At 42.1% G+C, this 19,130-nt stretch overlaps 2 protein-coding genes across 2 annotated transcripts; both read right to left on the bottom strand.

Moving 5' to 3' along the window:
- Positions 1 to 5,276: 5,276 nt before the first annotated feature.
- Positions 5,277 to 9,080, bottom strand: SPTSSA (serine palmitoyltransferase small subunit A). The gene is made up of 2 exons (XM_032189173.1): positions 8,926 to 9,080; positions 5,277 to 6,538 (listed from the first exon to the last, which is right to left on the bottom strand). The coding sequence occupies exons 1-2, from the start codon at positions 9,026 to 9,028 to the stop codon at positions 6,435 to 6,437; spliced, it is 207 nt and encodes a 68-aa protein (XP_032045064.1). The 5' UTR covers positions 9,029 to 9,080; the 3' UTR covers positions 5,277 to 6,434.
- A 4,170-nt stretch (positions 9,081 to 13,250) lies between these two features.
- Positions 13,251 to 18,870, bottom strand: EAPP (E2F associated phosphoprotein). The gene is made up of 6 exons (XM_032189330.1): positions 18,779 to 18,870; positions 18,399 to 18,580; positions 17,068 to 17,166; positions 16,592 to 16,715; positions 15,145 to 15,264; positions 13,251 to 13,874 (listed from the first exon to the last, which is right to left on the bottom strand). Exons 1-6 carry the CDS (start codon positions 18,850 to 18,852, stop codon positions 13,610 to 13,612), a joined length of 864 nt encoding a protein of 287 aa, XP_032045221.1. The 5' UTR covers positions 18,853 to 18,870; the 3' UTR covers positions 13,251 to 13,609.
- Between the last annotated feature and the right edge of the window lie 260 nt (positions 18,871 to 19,130).

The raw sequence follows: 19,130 nt of genomic DNA on the forward strand, positions 1-19,130 counted from the left end.
TGGAAAGCCTCACTTCCACAGAAACTGCCTCCTATTCCCTGAGGATTTATAGTTTCTTCATTTTCCAGTGGAGACCACTTTCCCATTTGGTTAGACACCAGGAATTCAGCGGATCCTATGGACCCTAATCCTACTGTCTACAACAGATAAATCATGCATGTTATACTCTGTCAATCTGATTTGAGCACTACATTTTTGTCTAGCCTACTGGAATACTGTACTACACAGGATATGTGTTGAAGGCTTTTTTTTTATTATTTATTTTGAACAATATTAATGAACAAGAAAGATTTTCATAGTCATCCACTAAGCTAACCCTGAGTTTGGAAACTATCTGGTAATTCTGACTGAAATTCAGCAAGTACTACCAAAGCATATAATTTTTTCTAGTCCTGGGATGCAATACTCTGGGCTTTTTCTCCAAAATGATAATTTTGAGTCAGTAATATAACATAAGCAGAGGAACAAGCTGTTATAGATCTGGTATCGGTAACTAGACATCCAAAGCCACACTTGGTCTGAATTTGACTAGATCCTGATCCTCAGATGAGCAGACATCACAATCCCATAATGGCAGAAAGAATATTATGCAAAGACACCTTCCAGAATTTCATAGTGTTACTGGTGTGTATTAAGCAGCAACATTCAAAACCATATTCTGAAGCATCCATTTCTTCCTTTTTGAAATATATGAATCAAAAACAACTTGAATTAAAAAGAATCCAAATGAAAAAGAGAACAACAGCTAACTATACAGAAGCAGAAGAGGAACACAAGCATTGCCCAGAGGATTTTTGGTTTAAATTCCTACGTGATCATGAATAGTTAGTTTTTTTCCCCTAAATAGACCCTAAAAAAAAGCAAACAAATTTCACACCAAATAAGATCAATCATCACCAAGACAACTCCTTTCCCCCAAAGACTTCTTCTGAGGGCGATGTAGTATGCCATTTCCTCATCTTGAAATATGGGCCTCAAATATAGTGCCTATCTCACATTGCTGGGAGCACAAAATGCAGGATATGCCGAGACAATTTCACCTGCAGATGAGTGTGCAAACAAACAAACAAACAAAAAAGCATCATACTTGATATTGTAACTATACAAATATTGGTGATGTGTTGATTATGTTAGGTCCAATTATCAAAGATAACTTAGAGCAGGGAGTTTGGGGCATCCTTCTACTGCTAGCAGGTACCTTTATGGCATGAAGGATCTACAATCCACACGTGGCTACACGTCCACAGTCCAACCATGCAGCTCAAGAACCAGGGTGCTATTATCACCTCTTAAAACAACTCTTCTGCAACTAAAAGTTCTTACCTTGGTAACTGCTATATTTACATGAGTAATTTACTTTTTCATCTGGTAAATTTGGGGGTTCAACACCAGTATCAGCTTCAGATTGTGTCAAATTTCAACACAGCCACCTGAAAACAAGATTATGCTTTCTGTTGAGGGAAATAACCCCCACATTTTTTCCAAACACTAGAAACATCCATTCTGCGAGAGCTGAAGCTCCCCAGAAACCAAAAGCCTTGTAAAATAATTTTCATTCCCCAGTTCACCCTGACATTTGTCCAAAGACAAACAAAATTTTCATTTTCAGCCTCTCGTTTGATGTTATTCCATCATATGTCCCTATGATTTCACATAACGAGCCAAGTTTAGATTAGAATCACAGTAACTCATTTAAAAATTCCTCCAGAATGAAGAAGGCAATTAGCGGAGGGCCCTCTCTGCATAGGAAAGTGGAATAAGTCTTTAAATAAAAAGTCATTAACAGACTGAAAAGCACCATGGAGCTACTTGCATCTGGAGCCACACAGCACTACGATCTGAGCAACAGCAAAACATGAAGTACTGTTGTGGGTGTAAAACAGAGCCCCTGATATTTTAAAGGCCTCTTTGCAAAATAAAGTGTGCTTCTATGCACTCTTATTATTATTAAGGTCTAAATACCTGATCCATAAACAGATGCAGCTCATCAATTGTACATGTGTATCATCTTAGTTGCTATTAAAATAAGCACTACCACCAACAAAATGAAAGCCTAGCCAATGCTTTTTACACCTTAAAGCTGTTTTTTTGTTTGTTTGATTGCTTTTTTGATGGTGGTTTATTTTTTGTTGTTGTTTTTGTTTTGCTTTTTTTTTTTTCTTGGGGGGTGGTGGTGGTGGTTTTTATTACAAGAACCCCACTCACAAACAAGCCAAACTGTAAAGCATGTGCTCTAGACCGGCTCAAGGAATCCACAAAGCACCACAAAGTGATTCACCAGGAAAACCACCTCAGGACAGCCTGACTTCCAGCCAAGACCGCCTCCCAACATTTTACATTGTGTTAAGCATTCAGTGATAAGATGTTGCATAAGGTAATTCCCTGTTCTGCTTCGCTGGAAGCACTTGGGGCATTTGAGAAATACACACGCTGCCATTGCAAAAGTATTGTGAAGAGGTAACTTGATATTACTGATACTTTAGAAATTGGATCAGGGTTTGAATATCTCAGGGAGAGTAGCTGGTCATCGTTTCTCAGACTTCGATCACGCTGTGACAGTTTAGACAGATGGAGGATCTTGTGCTGATGTACTGATTTTGATATACTGAATTTGGTAAGAAAAGCAGAGGTGTGTCTGCTGTGATCCCACTCTGGGATATTTCAGATCTAGAATTTATTTGTCCCCAATACATGGAGAAAAAGCTTGATCAAGTTCTGGACTGTAATGCCAGATTTTCTCCTTTAAACCACCATTACATACACACATGCACACAAAAGACAGCGGCTACAGCAGCTATTGTGCTCAGCGATGACTCTGCTTAAGGCTGACCATAGCAGATCCAACAGAGAAACAATGGAAATGACACAGAAAGCTGTATGCTTTTGTCTTTAGAACAAATAAACAAAAAACCCCACTAGTGTTTCTTGCTAAATTTTAGCGAGAAAGTCTTGCTTTAGGATTCTCAAGTGTTTTCCTTCACAAGTTACTTAAGATCCAGAAAACAACAGCCTTTATAGCCAAATTAAGTGCTACACAATAATCACACAACCACCAAAGACATTAAAAGTGAATATGATCATGGGATCAGACTAGATCCCATGAACTTAGAAAAGTATCTTTGAGGAAGAAGTTAAAAGAAGATATTGTCTACTAGTAGGGGATCCAATTCAATGCGCTATTTAAGGGGAAAAACAACCCATCATTTTAAAGATCATGATGGTTATGGAAATTATGCATTAATATCTATATCTATAGATATAGATAGATAGATAGATATCTATGTATGTATAATGATTGACCCAGGACATGCATACAAACCCACATGCATGTGCACATATGTCCCAGACCTGCTTCTGGCTTGATTTTTTGCCGCAGTTTCCTCCTGTGGCTACAGCAGCCCCCACTTCAAAGGCTCTTGATGATGTCTCTGTGGGATCCAGCCTGTACCTGGCAGGCCCCCCAGCAGAGCTGACCACAGGAGCGGGTGGGCAGGGGGCACCCAGCTGGCTGTCAGCAGCTGGTGTCTGATGGAGCTGGTGTTATCAGAGGTGCTGTGACACAGCTGGTACATTCTTAAACATGTTCTAGGTGACTCAAGCTAGACCCCACGAGCTGTTACTAGTAGAAGACTAACATAAAGCTACTTTCAGGGCTCAGATTTTATTGAGCTCCCCACTTAAAAGAAATACTTCCCACGATTATCTTTTCCAAGTTTATCTAAAACACCAATGTCTGGGTTACTATTCTTTTAACACAAAAGCATAATTGACCAGCTGCCTCCAAAAGGTATTTAAGGTGTCTTCAAGATCCACCTTGCACAGAAAAAGCTTACAAGTACATAACATGAAGGATTTGATCCCTCAGCTAACATGGCAATAAAGCAGTCTGCAGTAGGAAAACAACTTGGTAGCCTTATGATTCATTTATTATTCAAATTTAACCATGAATTAACCCCCTACCACCATCCATACTTAACAAACACCTTACTCAGCTTCATAATTATCCCACCTTGAACCATCACTACATCAACTTTAGGAAAATCACATTGCAGATACCTCCTTCCAGAGATACAACATAAAGTATTTTATTAATGAAATTATTTCATCTTTAACAAAGTATTTGAAATCTAAAACAGTCCAAGGCTTCTAGGAGATTCTTGATTTATAAGTAAAAAGAGAACTGCTGAAAATGACTCCTCAAATTAGCAAATTGAATCCAAGTACAGTATCGATCGGGCCCACTCCAACACAATGCAAGTGTTTAGACTCTGGTTACTCTTTTTTTCCCCACAACGAAAAGCAGACAGCTAATAAAAGTCAGTATACAAAAGCCCTTTTATAAAACCCTTTGCAATTAAAAATCACATTTAAGGTTCACAATGCTGCAGCAGGGGAGCGCTGTCCCCTACCCCCACACACAACTACAGCCCTCGCTCAGCAGTAGATTTGTCTCAGCCACAATGGCAGCTCACAAAGAAACATCCCAGTACCGATTTAACCCACGGACAGCAGCAAGTTGCGCTACTCTACTTCAAAACGAATACATTAACTATTCATTAGCTCCATATACATATATTTAAAATACTATGTACATGTCTGGATACACTTTTAAGGAAACACTGAACTGCCCACGCTTGCATAGCCAGTTTTTAATGAGCAAAGGCAGGATCACGTGCCTGCGGTCTCTGATTCGGCCCTACCCAATCAATAACACCATCGCTTGGGCAGGGATGCTTGGGCATCCCTCTCGGCAGACACAGGCTAAGTGGCAGATGGCATTTTTGTCTCCAAGACACAACCAAGACTTGCGTTTAGCTGTTTAGGTACTTTTCGTAAGAAATTCCACCCTTAAGCAAGGCACTAATTTAGTGGGAGACCTCTACCGACTGCAGTAAAGCTTCGGTGCACCTAAGGAGTTGAAGGCCCACTGCTTACAGCTTCAGGATGACGATGGGGTTTTCAGAGATACACAAAGCACTTAAATGGAAAAGATTTGTTTTCCTATCGGTGTACTTTCCAGAAAACTATATAAACCTAGAGCATGGTATCTTTCTAGAACAGTTTAGTTGTACAACTTGGGTATAATTCTTGATTTCCAAACAAGTTGCATAAAAGATATAAATGCTTATTATTTCTGGGCATTAAAATCACAATTTTTTGGTCAAGTACCAGTTTGTGTTTTGTTTTTGTTTGTTTGTTTGTTTTTTAAGTTTGAAGAAAAGTAAGCAGTATTCAGAAACACATTAACTTCTCAATGAAAAGTTCGGCATCCAAGCTCTGCTTTTAAAGTTTTATTTTTTAAACAACAACAAAAAAAAGTCCTCCACTTAAGAAAGTTAGGTTGTTACCACCATACATACCAGAATACAAAACTGAAAAAAATCCCTATTAAAAAAAAGAAAAAAGGCAGGACTTCAGCCAAGTATTCAGCTACTTATTGCTGTAGTTGTAACTCGAGTCCATTTAAAACCCTATGTTTTGGTCATTTGTAGCGAGAACACATTTGGAACACTAGCAGCAATAGAAAACTCCCTTAAAACACAGACAGGTACACTGTTGAGTGAAAATCAGCAGAAACCATCGCCATTGGAACGTAACAAAGAATTATGTAAAAGTACAATTTAATTGGTAGCTAGAAAAGGTGTTGATTTAAAGTATTGTCCCAAAGCTTTACGTGGGCCTATGTGAGCGAAGAAAATTTCTTTTGTTCCCACTATGAAAAGACCACAACCCCAGCGCTTCTCAAACATAATGAATGCAGCCTCTGCTCTGCCTCAATGCTTTCTCCCTCCCACCCTCCTCCAGCAGGTGGAATATAGAAACAAAATAATCGCTAATTCCAAATTCAGGTGATATGCACAAACACACTGTTGAACAAAGTTTGGACAAGAAAACAGTACACCTGAGTTCAGTCATACAAACTAATTTTTTGTAAATAGTGTTAGACGAATATATCCATGTCTCTAATACGAATCTAGATGTATTTTCTTACAAAACGCATTGATAGAAATATCCAGGCAAATGCATACCATACAATAGCAAAAGCTTTAAGCCCCATTTAATAAGATGACTTTCTGATTAAAAATAGAAGGCAATTAAGATTTACTCAAAATTACAATTAAGAAAAGCTTTCACAGTGCAATGTTGAAACTGTCACAAAGTTAAGAAAATACTGATATCAAAGTACAATCACAATGTTAAGGTAGACAAAACTACTATACAAGGGCAAATCTTGTAAAATCAAAAGGAATGGACACAACATAGGGGACACCTCACGTCCCTGCTCTACATAGCTCATTTCCTAGTCTGCAGAATCCTCATTGTGTCTTTTTTTTTTTTTGACATCGGCAGAAGTCTCGTTAAAACTAAGAGATTCATTCTTCTTTGTAGACCAGATTTCAGAGCATGATTACTTCTTGAAAGTACGTTCTTCATCACTGCACAATTTCAAAGTAGTGCAATATTGCCATGATGTGCTGAGGCATGAACACATAGCCCGTGTACAGTGCCATTCCAACGATGGAAACCAGCATCGAATCTGAGTCACAGTTAAGGAAGAAAGCATTTGAAACAAAGTGCCTTACAAGTCACATAAGCATAGCATTGTATCTTTCCTGTTAACTATCTTACAAAGTTGTATTTTTAAAATACAGTGTGTCAACTGCATTCAACAAATACATCTGTAAAAGAAGCAACAGAAAACTGACAACAAGAACACTTGGTAGGAGCAAGTGACGAGCTGCACTGTGGTAGGAAGCCTCAGGGAACTGAGAATGGGCAAAAAGCTCAACTTGTGTGTTGCCTGACAGTACTTAGAACAAAAAATCTGCTGGGGTAATGAAAAATACGAGTAACGTTGTGACAAGCACCTTCCTAGTTATTTTAGCCACAAAGCCTCAGAGGATCAGCGTTGGAGTAAAGTTGTGCATTTAAATAAAGAGATACTCATTAGTACTTTACTATAGCAGATCTGCAAAACAAGCCTCACATGAAGACACCTGCTAAACAATCTCAAGATGCCCACTTTGTTAGTTGAAGTCCAAATCAGGACCTTTTGTAGAAAGTCAGATGGCAGGAGTATAGCTTATAATATACATGTACCACTAGACCGTCTCTGGGATTCTCAAAGCTTTATCTACAGAAATCATGGCACCAGACTATTGAAGGATCGCATCATTCAAAGTTTAAGACTTCAGAAATTCAAAAGTAGCGCACTCAATTAATAACAGCCTCTTGATTTCAACCACCTACCAGCAGAGATTCAGTAAGCTTAGACAGAAACACTACGAAGGGCTCTGAAGATTAACAAACAAGATAACACTGGATAACAGTACTCAGTTTTCACAGGTGAAATCAGAGGAGCTGCGCATGCTCCCTAACTTTGAGAAATCAAGTTACCTCAGCACGTGTGTTACAAAGGCTTTGTCACTGACTTCCCCATGACAGAGTGGAGATATTCATTGTGCTTATTAGAGCGTACTAGCTTCTGGGTGTATTTTTAGTCCCAGAAGATTGCACAACGCGAGACACTAAAATGAAGGTCAGCCCATAAATCCACGCTTCAGCACCAGCGCTCACAGTGACTCCAGAGCACAAGGAGCTGGCGACACACACGGGAGGTCGGCGCACCCTCAGCTCCCAAGGCCACTGCATCGGTGCGGCGTCCCCACGGCACCTGGCAGGCCTGGCCCAGCCACACCGAAACCACCCAGTTTGGGGGCAAAAACAGTTCTGCTGAACTAAGATCGCAAACGATACTTGGGGCACGTAGGACATTTTTAAATTAAGCAGCAATTGCTTACCTGCAACATGAGCATTTGATAAAAATATGTGAACACGCATACGCACCTTCCATTTGCTTAAATATCTTGCCCAAGTTAAAAAGATGTATAGTTAATGCAAAAGGAAAAAAATACATATTAATGACTGATCTACTTGCAAGGGAAGCAATAATGGAGGATTTTTCACTGATCCAGACATAGCATAAACAGAGGAAGGTACTTTAGTCAGGAACGTTTTGGTTTTTTTTTTATAATTAAGAGCTGCTACCTAAACAATCGTGTGCAGCAAGTCTATAAATACAAGAACAAATAAATAGTAGGTTATCTCCACTTTTACAAACTGTACACAGGAAAAACTAATCTCATCACACAGCCGTAACCTGGGAAACCACTTTTATGTAAGGAGAGCCAGTTCCTTTACAACTGACCAGAAAAAGCAGCCTTGCGCTACAACTAACACGAGATGTTGGGTGTAAGCAACGTTAATGTTTTGGTTAATTTGTCTCTTTGCCTCTTGACATTAACCGGAGGTGGCTCGGGGTCATTCACGCCAGACATCCTTTTAACCCAGGACCAAAACGGACACACTGAAGAGAAGCACTTGCGATGCCACAACAACACTTGAGGGGATGCACTGCCTGCGTGGGAGAGCTGGCTGAAGAAGCTAACCTTGGAGTAGTTTTTACACAGGTGCCTTCACGTTAGCGTCTGTCAGCCTCTTCCACTCCAAGCAAGACAAATTTGGCAGCTCGAGGATCGAGCACTCTTCCACGAAATCGCCGTGTGACGAAGCGCGACCAGGACGCGAGGCAGCTCGGCGGCGCGCACACCCACTCGGCGAAAACGCGCGCACGGAGGGAGTCGCGGAAGGCTCGTGCTAACCAGAACCCTCGGCGTTCCGGCTTACAAGCCAGGAAAAAAATAATACCAGAATAATAAAAACACACAAAGGAGACCCAACTCCCCACAGACACGGCCCCGGGCAGCAGGCAGGGCAGCGGCACGATGGGGACCGCCCGGCTCCGGCGGCGCCAGCCCCCGCCCGCTGCCCGCTGCCCGCTCCCCGAGCCCGGCTCCCGGCTCCCGGCTCCCCGCTCCCCGCAGCCGCCCGGCAGGCCCGGCGCCGCCGCCGGCAGAAGGATACTGAAGACGGTGCGCTCCCAGGGCTCCAGCATGTAGAGCGCGGTGACCAGCAGGTACTGGTAGTACAGCCACGACATCTGCTTCCAGGCCGAGCCCAGCGCCATGGCGCGCACCGCGCTCTCCCCGCCCGCCGCTGGCTCCGCGCCGGGCCCAGGCCGAGCGGTGACGGGGGGCGGTGGCTGCCCGGGACCCGCCCTCCCGCCGCCGGCGCCGCCGGCGCCGCCGAAGGGCCCGGCCCCGCCGAGGCCCGGCCCCGCGCCCCGCCCGGGCGCCCGCTGCCCTCCGGGGCCGGGCGGCCCGAAATGGAGGCGCCGGGCACGGCCCCGGCCGTGAGGTGGCGGCGCAGCGGGGGCGCCGTCCCCGGCAGAGCAACCCCGGGGGCCGTGCAGCGCCCAGATCAACGAGACCTCCAAATCCGACAGCGCTGGGTGTCCAGGCTAATCCCACAGGAATGGGAAAAATAAAAGCTGCTAGGGATCAACTTTGTACCGCAACTGTTGCTAACTTTGCACTTCTGTAAGGCTAATGTGGCCACACACCAGAGGGTGTTACAACCAACCCCGACTGCTATTTGGCTTCAGATACAGAAAAACTCGGAGATTGGCCTGGGACTGCATGATTTGAAAAGCCATTGACAACCTCGTTTAGAAGGCCCCCATCTAATTTAAATGAAAAACCTGGTAAAAAGGGACACACACGGAAATCGGGCACTGTGACTAAGCTGAGCACAAGGTGCAACCTCTAGGCACCGGGGCCAGGCCACCAGCCAAGACCTCCCTCACAGGCCAAGCGCGTGCACCAGATATGGGAAGCTGATACCAACCCAGTACAACCATCCTGCTTAAATCCATTTTAGATTATGTCACTGAGTGTCGTAATTCTGTTCTCACAGGCACCCCACCCCAACTTCACCTGTGCTGTTCCTACAATGGAAAGCAAGGACATACAGTCACGGGAGGGTGTACGTATTAATTATTTACATAGCTGGAATTGCAGCTACAGTACTAGGAGCTAACTGTGCAAAAGAAAACCAGTTGGCAGACAACTGAATATCATATCTATTTACGTGGCAGGATTTGAAAAGGGTTTCAATCTGTCCAGAATACATTTAGACACACTTTCTGTGCAGATTTATTTCAGCACAAGAAGAAACGAGAGCATTGGCACAATTAATACCCCCACACAACTGGCCACAAGAACTGTTGTCCCTTTCCAAGACAGATGTTGGTTGTTGCAATTGTTACTGGAGGAGTCTTGTGCTGGTGCCACTGCCTGAAAAAGTAGTGGTAGTTATGAAAGCCTCCTTTCTATATAAAGGCATACAAAGTTCAAGGACAAGTGGTGTTTTCAGCACAACTAATGCACTACTCCCATTCACAGCTGTGAGCTGTAGCGATATGGGGCAAATGTGTCCCAGTTCTGCCTGCTCCCACGCTTTGCAAGCGTGGGACTGCAATTTGAGTGATAGGGCAAGCAAGAAGCAGCAGCAAGTACCCGATATGAGAAGAAAGGTAATGTCGAGAGGCACACCAGCTGCATGATTTCCTGCTACATCCACCAGCTGTTGTCCAGGTCTCTTACACTTTTTCACAACAGTACGTACTCAGGAGGCAATTATTAATATTTACTTAGCTCCTTAAAAAAAAAAAAAAAATACTCCTCTGAAGAGTTTCCCCTTCTTTCCCAGCTCTATTCTAGCCCTGCTTCGGGACTGCCATCATCATCTATTGTTCCTCCTGCTACCACTGGCACTGACACTTGAGCCCTCGAACTACTTTCCCACATACTCACATTTCCAGCAGTCCAGGGCAAAGACCCTTAGCCTGGTGCTCCACAGAACTTTCATGCTGCCCCTGGACTGTAAAGACAGCTACATCATGGCCAGTGTGCCCTACAGCACGGAGTACATCTTCTATCACATCTGCTCCTCCACAGTTTTAAGAAGGAACAGGTCTTATGTTAAAAGTTGTCCATATATGCCTCCAGATTCATAACATATAGTAACAACTTATCCCACTTCAGATGGGATCATTGCTGTCAACCTACAAGTCAGGCACTCCACTAATCAGCCTGTCTGGAGGTAGGAAAAATGGGTTGGAGATCTTATCTCAAGCAGATCTTAAACTTCAAAACAAGCAGTGCTCAATGTTAGTTGTAGGTTGCACATGCAGAGAAGGGTAAATCACACTGGCCAACAAAGTGCTCAGCAGCTACCTCAACAGTTCACTGCTTCTTTCATCAAGCTGTAGTTAAGTTTCTGCTGATTTGGAAATAGGAAGTCAGGCATCACGGTTAAAAATACACGTGTATTCTGAGCTGCTTCCTGAGAAACAAGCAGTAATTTCAGCATTTCCATGGCCACCCTAACAAGATGGAAGCCATCATTCTTCTGAATATAATAAAAACCATTTACAACATTTACTCTTCTGCCAAGCTCAAACTGCCCTGAGCTTTATACAGCTAAACTTCTGGAATGATTAAGAAAATATAAATCAATGTTGCTATGTACTAAAACTATACTTTTACAGCTTGCAAAGAGCAGTGCGATTGATTTTTTTTACTGCAAAGTACAATGTCTGTATTTTACTCAAATTTTACAAGAATTGCATGCTGTTTATTCCAGTAAGATGAAAATTCTGAAGATTTGTTTCCCTCCATCATCACCAGTGAGTGATTTCCTTGAAAAGTTATAAAGAAAAATGTGAACACTAATATTTGTACTAAAATCCTTCAAGAAAACTAACTAATATTAAATTTGCTAAAAAACAAATGTCCACGAAAGCAATTAACAAATAACCAATTAAGCAATTAACTGCATTGGTTCCAACCCATGGGATGTTCAGGGAGCTCTGAAAGTAGGCCAGAAGAGGCACAGATCATGCCAGTCTGCACTGCAGGAGCTGTTGTCCACTACCCTGTGTGATGTTCAAGTATTAAAAGGATTTACTTCCAGTAGGTCCTTCTGAGTTTTGGCCTCCACACAATGGTTACTCTGGCAGTGACACTACTCTGAAACAGCTGCACCGACCATTTTCCTTTTTACATCCTGCTGAACCTCCACCTCCGCTCACTGACATTTTCTAGGTGTTCTTTTATCACAGCTTCTTTTACATTAATCCCAGATACATCTAATACAGGAACCTGGTGGTCATTTATCTTCCCTTACAATGTAATTCCTCAAGGTCTCTGGGGGTAAACTAGCAGCAGACTGTGGCTCACAGCACTCGGTTTTTGAAGGGCCAAAACATTAATCAAACTTAGATTGTATTTTTTAAAATTTTAAACAAGGGCCAACTTCACCTCTGCCAGCTGTTTTATCTTTCCTACTACAATTACTCGTGCAATAATGCAAAATTGAAATGACCTGGCCACCAATACACCAGCCAGCTCAATATCATCACTTCTATTGTCCATAGTGTTCGCCTCATGCAATACTGACACTAGAACAGAAGTTTTGGTGTTTTCCTCGTAGGCTCATGGGCTCATGTAACGCTGTATAAAATCAGTATGTGTAGATAAGTAGAATACAGCACCAGGGACTACAGAAGGTAACCAAAGAGTCCTATGATTTTATTGTAATCTAAATCATAAAATAGGTATGTTTATCAGGTTCCTACCTCTATTTCTGTCAATTTCTCAAAGCACGTAGCAAATTTTTCGCAGTACTATCAAAAGAAAAAAAGCTTAAAGATGAAATTGGTTTTTTAAACAGGCCATTGTTCAAGTTGAAACATTAAAAAACATGAGACTATAGAGAAATTACTTACTAACAAAAAATAAGAGTTCACCTCCTGGGAGTATGCCTGGAAAAGCAGAGAAGGATCCAACGTTAACATTACAGTGACTTCACTGACCAAGCCAGAAGCCTCAATATCTTATAGCAGAAGCTACTTATGCTTCCATAAAGAAGCCATAATTGTACTGAAGAAAGAGCATACAAACTAGCTTAATGGCAATAGAGCTGACCATAAATTTATTCTTAAAACGTGTCACCATGAAGAAAAACTACAATAGAAAAAATGGGGATTTTTTTCCAAATACATCTTTACAGTAAAAGTTCCTAATTGTGTTACTAAGCATTAATATGTCGATTTAAATGATCCATGCCAGTATCATCCATGCCAAATTTGATATAACCTAATTTTCCCATCTATACAAATAAATAATTCAATTAATGAGCCAATAATCCAAATATAATGACAATACCTTATCTTACCTACATCTATGCATATCATCCAAGAATGTCAGCCTAAGGGAGCCCAACATCCTGACTGAGAATTACAGTTTATCAGCGCCGTAGAAATGATGAATGCAGCTACACAGGACCAGTTTATACTGTCTTTATTCTAAGCAGCAGTTCTAATACATATTGAGATAATGGACAGTATATACACAGGGAATGATCATAATACATAGATCTTACATTTTATTTACAAAACTTTACATCCGCAGTGATGCAACCACCTGACAGTGTGAAAGAATATTGTTTTCAAATGCAAGCAGTTAACCATATTCCTTTCATAAAAAGGAATACAACAACAGTATCAAAAACCCAACCGCTATAAAGTTCTCTAATTAAAATGTACATTTAAAAGAACGTATTTTAAAAATGCTAACATGCCTGCATTTCTGGTACTTCACACTGTCTTAAACAGTGCAGGATTTTTTTTTGCTGCTGTTACGTATTAGCTGTGGCTGGCTAGAACATTGAAGAAGTGAAAAACTTCATCTTTATCCATCACTGCCACCTCAGTTGAACATTCAGTGCATAACACTGGATGATACACTTCCTCCTCTTCTTGATTGGACTGTACAGAGGTAGCTTCTTTGCTGTGCTTCATTTTCTTGCTTCTTTTATTTAGCTTCTTTCTGTATTTCAGGATTTCCTCTTTGTTAACAAAGCAGTTCATTACAAACATTGCTCTGTACTGTGTTTTGTAAGATTCATGTCTACGGAGAAGGGGAGAAAATGCAAGTCATACCACTGATAAAACTCTGCTTCCAAGAAATTGGTTATCATCACTAGAAACAGGATTAAACATAGCAAGTACCATGTCAAGGGGCTGAAAGCCAAATAAATATGAAGTTTATAAAGAGAAGTCACAACTACCAGAATCACAAAACTAGAGTTGCAAGCCTGAAATTCTCTATCTATAAATAACAAACATAGACACATCACCCTTGAAAAAGCCTGTCTATAATAAAATGGATTTTCAGCTGTCATCTACATAACAACTGTGTAGCTGGAGCACATAGCAAATTCGGGGCTGCATCAACACAGTCTCTCAGGCTGCAGTTTTAGAGCAGCCTAAACCAATATAACAGGTGGCTGCAGAAGTCCTATCTTGACTTCTGGGGCTTTACTGCTTGTGCAAGGCTGTGCTGAGCTATCTTAGTTCATCAAACTCACAAAAGACCACTCTGACAGTAAAAACAGTTTTCCGTCACCTTTGCAAACTGAAATGCTTAACTACATAACAGTCAAGGAATGCCAGAACCAGCAAACGGAAGAGACTGGGAAATAGCACCCAGCATACAGATGATTTTAGGCTGCTGTGGAATTTCACCTTCAGCTACCAAAAGTACTGAGTAAATTTGTGATAGCTTATTCCTCATTTCACAGCATCTCTTTCTCCATTACTCTCAGTGCAAAAGTCTTCTCCTTCACACAAGTTAACAATAGTAATTAGGTTTGCAGTGCAAACACTGGAGAGCTGCAAAACGTGCTTTCCAGGTACTACTTACCTGTACTCAAAACTGCAACTGCTAACACTCAAAGCAAGTAAAAATATGCTTTTTATTTATTTATTATATGCTGATTTTGCCTAATCCTACACTAAAAATTATACTTAAACATGAAAGTAATAGTTAACCTGGAATAATTTGATACCTTTAAACATCAAACTAACATATTTTTCTAAAAAGCAAAAATCAGCATGAACTTCCTGTTTAGTCTCCATGATGGTTTTTGTTTTTTTTTTTTTAACAGTTTACCTTCTCCACTATACTAAAGTTCTTCCCTGTTCTTCCTCATCTCCATGCTGCATGTTAAACTGATCGTTATCATTCTTTTAAACTAGAATTCACCCCTACATCTGATTCATCTTGTTGTTAGCTCCACCTTGCAAGGCTCAATTTATCGAACCATTGAATACACTAAAAACGTAACTGGACCAGAAGAGAGGCATTGCAAGAACACCCCTTATTGTTCAATAGTTACCTCTGACAGTCCAGGCATAACGTTGTCATGCAGGCAGGGCAATTCAAAACAGCATCGCTATTTGGAACAGCTGAAGGTTTTGTCTGTTGTTGCCGCAGCCCTTTTCTTTGATTACGATAACTACAAATTGGAGAAGGGAGGAAAGAAAGAAAAAGTGAAATTATGTGTCCTTGCTGTCACACACATCAATTCAACCTTAAAAACCTTTTTGTATTAAGATACATCAGTATGTACCTGGCTCTTTCTCAAGACCTTTTTCATTAACTCAAAGCATATAAACATAAGCACTGCATTGAAAAAACACACAGCAGTATCTTTCCATTTATTTTGTTCAGAGGATTCTCCTTTGGTGACATACATACATCTAATGGGGACTTCTGCCCAATAATGATCTGCCTTGAGAGTGCAGGTATCTTAAGTGCAATCTCTGCAGGTAACATACATTAAATGTTGTGTTTTTCAAGATTTACTTTTCCCTTCTGCTTCAACAAGCATTTTTCTAATTCATCCTTTCAAAAAAACCCTCAAGTAAAGCAGCTTTGTTCTGTTTGTATTACAAGTTTTTCATTAACATTGTGGTTATTTCGATAAGATCTATACACAAAACTGGCTTACTGAACTAGGATGGTTTTTGAAAAACTTGAAGTTTCAGAATTGTGTCATTTTGAGTCAATTTTCATTATATACACATGGAAGTTTTACAGCCTTTAGATTTCATACACTGTAAATTTTAAGGCAAAAATATTCTCACGGTGTGGACTTCACAGCGTTTTTCTGTATAGTCACCACGTTCAATGAAATTTTTCAGTTTATGGTAATGCCCTCTTTTGGCTGCGATAATTTTCCTCCTAGTAGCTAGTACGGTGCTGTGTTTTGTGTTTGGGATGAGAATAATGCTGATAACACGCGGGTAGTTTAGTTGTTGCAGAGCAGTGCTCACACAGAGCCAAGGACTTTCCAGCCTCTCACCGGTACCACCCTGCCAGCATCAGGTGCACCAGGAGCTGGGAGGGGACAGAGCCAGGACAGCTGACACAGAGCGGCTGCAGGGATGTCCCATACCTTACAGCTTCACAATGAGCAATAGAACTGGGGGAGTTGGCCGGGAAGGTGCACAGAGGGGGGAGGTTGCTGCTGCTTGGGGAGTGGCTGGGCATTGTTTGGCAGGTGATGAGCAATTGCATTGTGCATCACTTACTTTCTATATTCTTTTATCATCATCATCATCACTATTTTCCCTTCCTTTTCTGTTCTATTAAACTGTCTTTATCTCAGTCCACAAGTGTTTGTTTTTTGTTTTTTGTTTTTTTATTGTTCCCCCCCAGTTCACTCCTACATCCCACTGCGGATAGGGAAGTGAGCAAATGGCTATGTGGTGCTGAGTTGCCTGCAGGGCTAAACCACAACAGGTAAGCCTCCTACAATTCAATTATTTACAATCTCTTACCTCCTCCTCTGTAAGTCAACCCACGCTTGGTCTCGATTGTCTTCTTCTGGGTCATATAACAGCTCATCATTGGAAAGAATCCGACGTTGTTGATGTTTTCTTTTTTTCTGGACATCCTGTGTAACTGTAAAGATTTGTGCAAGTACACGTTACATCAGTTGGACATGAGATGATTCTCTACTTAAATCAAAATGTGATTTTTTTCATTTTCCTTTAAAACATCTGCAATAACTCTAAATTAAATCAAAGATTTAGCTCATCTCTACTCCAAATGCACCACCCCCAAAGGACTAAGACATCTTACATAGATTGGCACACATCATAAATTTGCAGGAACTTTGTTGAGATAATATAGGCTGGTAATTGTCCCCAAAGAGCTCTCTTCAGAGTCCCTGACCCCTCTGTGAGGATTCTACTAGACCTGAGATAGTAGTCCTCTTAAAACACCCTCCTTTCTCCTCTCCTCAGTCACTTACCCATTTTATCTTCCTCTTCTGAATCAGAATCAAAGTAAATGTCATCGTAGTATTTCGAAGTGGAGGCATGTCCAGTCTGCCCAGTACTTGAGGAAGTACCTATATGCGTGATGGGAGAGACAAGTGGTAAGTACATCTCACCAAAAGGATAACTAATATATAGACCAGAACAAACCTCCATTTCCAAGTTAGTTTACTCAGAAGCATTCTGGGTGTGTCAAGTAACAGCTCTCCCAATTTACTCTCATATCCCAATCATCCACACTACTTGTGCTATTTCATTTATAGGTGCTCTCTCAGAGTAGAACTGCTCGCTTTCTCTGAGACGAACCCCTGGTACAGTTCAAATGAAGGTTTCTTCTATTCAGTCATGCAGAAGAAATACAGATGTGGCACATTGTCATAAACTTTGATACAAGTAAAATTCACAAAAAACAAAACAAAACAATTTGCTATATTTCAGGACCACAGAAGTTCATAAAAGACCTAGATTGATTGGCTATCACATGTTGGTCCACACCAAAAACCCTATGTTTATATTGCATGTAACAGTATAAACATTTCTATATCTCTTAATTGCAAAACCAAAACTTAAGGATCAGATTTGCCTACTAAAACAGAAAAACTATTAAACCTGCTGGATGCAGAATAAAGTTCCTACATTAAAATAAATACTACATGTATTCCCACAGAAATTAAAACACCTCACTAGGCATTCGTACTAGGTACAAAACTAGAACATGCATTCTTCCAATACCAAAGTAATCAATCTATTGCACCCAAAATAGTACACAAACTCCAGAACAGGTAACTCTTTAACACACTTTTACTATTTGAAGTAACTTGTAATTTTAAGAACTGAAGGGAGGAAGAGATGAGTATTTTTCTTGATTCTTTTCCCCATCTGATTTGGGATCTCAATCCAACATATGCTTTTCTTTTGTGCAAGAAAGGACACCAAATCTTGATAGCATCTGGAGCCACTAGAGGCTGCAACCTGCTCCTGAGACTTCCAAATACATGTGCAAAGTTAAAGAGACACCAGGGGAAGATGGAACAGATCAAACAAAGAGAATTCACAGTAAAACGGGAAATCACAAGTTCAGAAACAACAAAAGTCTTAGAAAAAGATGAAAACAGATGCATTTGTGCAAGTGGCACCTAGTGACCGTTTCTGCAGCCATCAGCCATTTTAAGATTTTTCCCCAGGCTCCAAACAGCGCTCCGCTGGCACCACAAAGCCCCTCTCCCGCTGTGAGAGGGCATCAGCTCCTTAACCAGACACCCCCTCACCCGGTTTCACGCACAGGCAGGCGTTAGGCGCGATTTACCCGTTTCTGGTGACTTCCATCTGCCTTCTATGGTTCTCAGGGTGGTGTTGAGCTCGGCCTCCATCTCCTTCTGGAACTCATCGTCGCTGGAGGACTCGCTCTCCCCGGTCAGGCACTCGCGCAGCAGCTTCCGCTTCTGGTCGGGAGTGCCGTGCAGCAGCACGTCCACCTCATCCTCCGAGCTGCGGGGATGGAAGCGTTATCTCACCACCATCAGCAGCTTAACGAAACGGCTAATTCGGGCAACGAACACGCAGACTGTGGGGACACACCGGGAGGCGCCCCCCCGGTTTTCCACGGCGGCCACCCCCCTCCGCGCCCCCGCGGTTAGCGGAGGGCAGCGGCAGCCCCCGGCCGCCCTCCTGCCCTCCGTGAGGCACCTGCTGAGCGCCCGCTCCTCGTCGCTGGGCTCCTCCACCACGTAGGGGTCGTCCTCCTCCCGCAGCCGGCTCATGGCGGCCGCCGCCTCTTCCGCCCGCTGCCGGCGGCTCCGGGCCCGCCCCGCCGCCCGCCTCCGCCCCGCGCTGGGCCCGGGGAGGCGGCGCCGCCTCAGCCGAGGGCCCCCGGGAGCTTCGCGGCCCGCCCCAGTGGGAGAGACACAGCCGATACCAAGAGGCTTGAAAAAGGTTTAATGAGCTAGTAACACGGAACAACGAGGACTAATCTAAAAACCGTTCCCACGATCCTCCTTAAAATATTTACAGGGTTGTTAACGGTATGTACATTTTAGTC

Source organism: Aythya fuligula, chromosome 5 (genome assembly GCF_009819795.1).
Source record: "Aythya fuligula isolate bAytFul2 chromosome 5, bAytFul2.pri, whole genome shotgun sequence".
In the NCBI taxonomy this organism is placed as follows: Eukaryota; Metazoa; Chordata; class Aves; order Anseriformes; family Anatidae; genus Aythya; species Aythya fuligula.

What these genes read in the sequence shown, in the direction of transcription:
- SPTSSA (XM_032189173.1), bottom strand. Translation starts at nt 9,028, where the DNA reads ATGGCGCTGGGCTCGGCCTGGAAGCAGATGTCGTGGCTGTACTACCAG. An exon ending in CTGGGAGCGCACCGTCTTCA is followed by an intron (nt 6,539 to 8,925) that starts GTATCCTTCTGC and finishes ACTGTGACTCAG; the next exon opens with ATTCGATGCTGGTTTCCATC.
- EAPP (XM_032189330.1), bottom strand. Translation starts at nt 18,852, where the DNA reads ATGAGCCGGCTGCGGGAGGAGGACGACCCCTACGTGGTGGAGGAGCCC. An exon ending in ATGGAAGTCACCAGAAACGG is followed by an intron (nt 17,167 to 18,398) that starts GTAAATCGCGCC and finishes TCACGCATATAG; the next exon opens with GTACTTCCTCAAGTACTGGG. An exon ending in AGAAGAGGAAGATAAAATGG is followed by an intron (nt 16,716 to 17,067) that starts GTAAGTGACTGA and finishes AAATCTTTACAG; the next exon opens with TTACACAGGATGTCCAGAAA.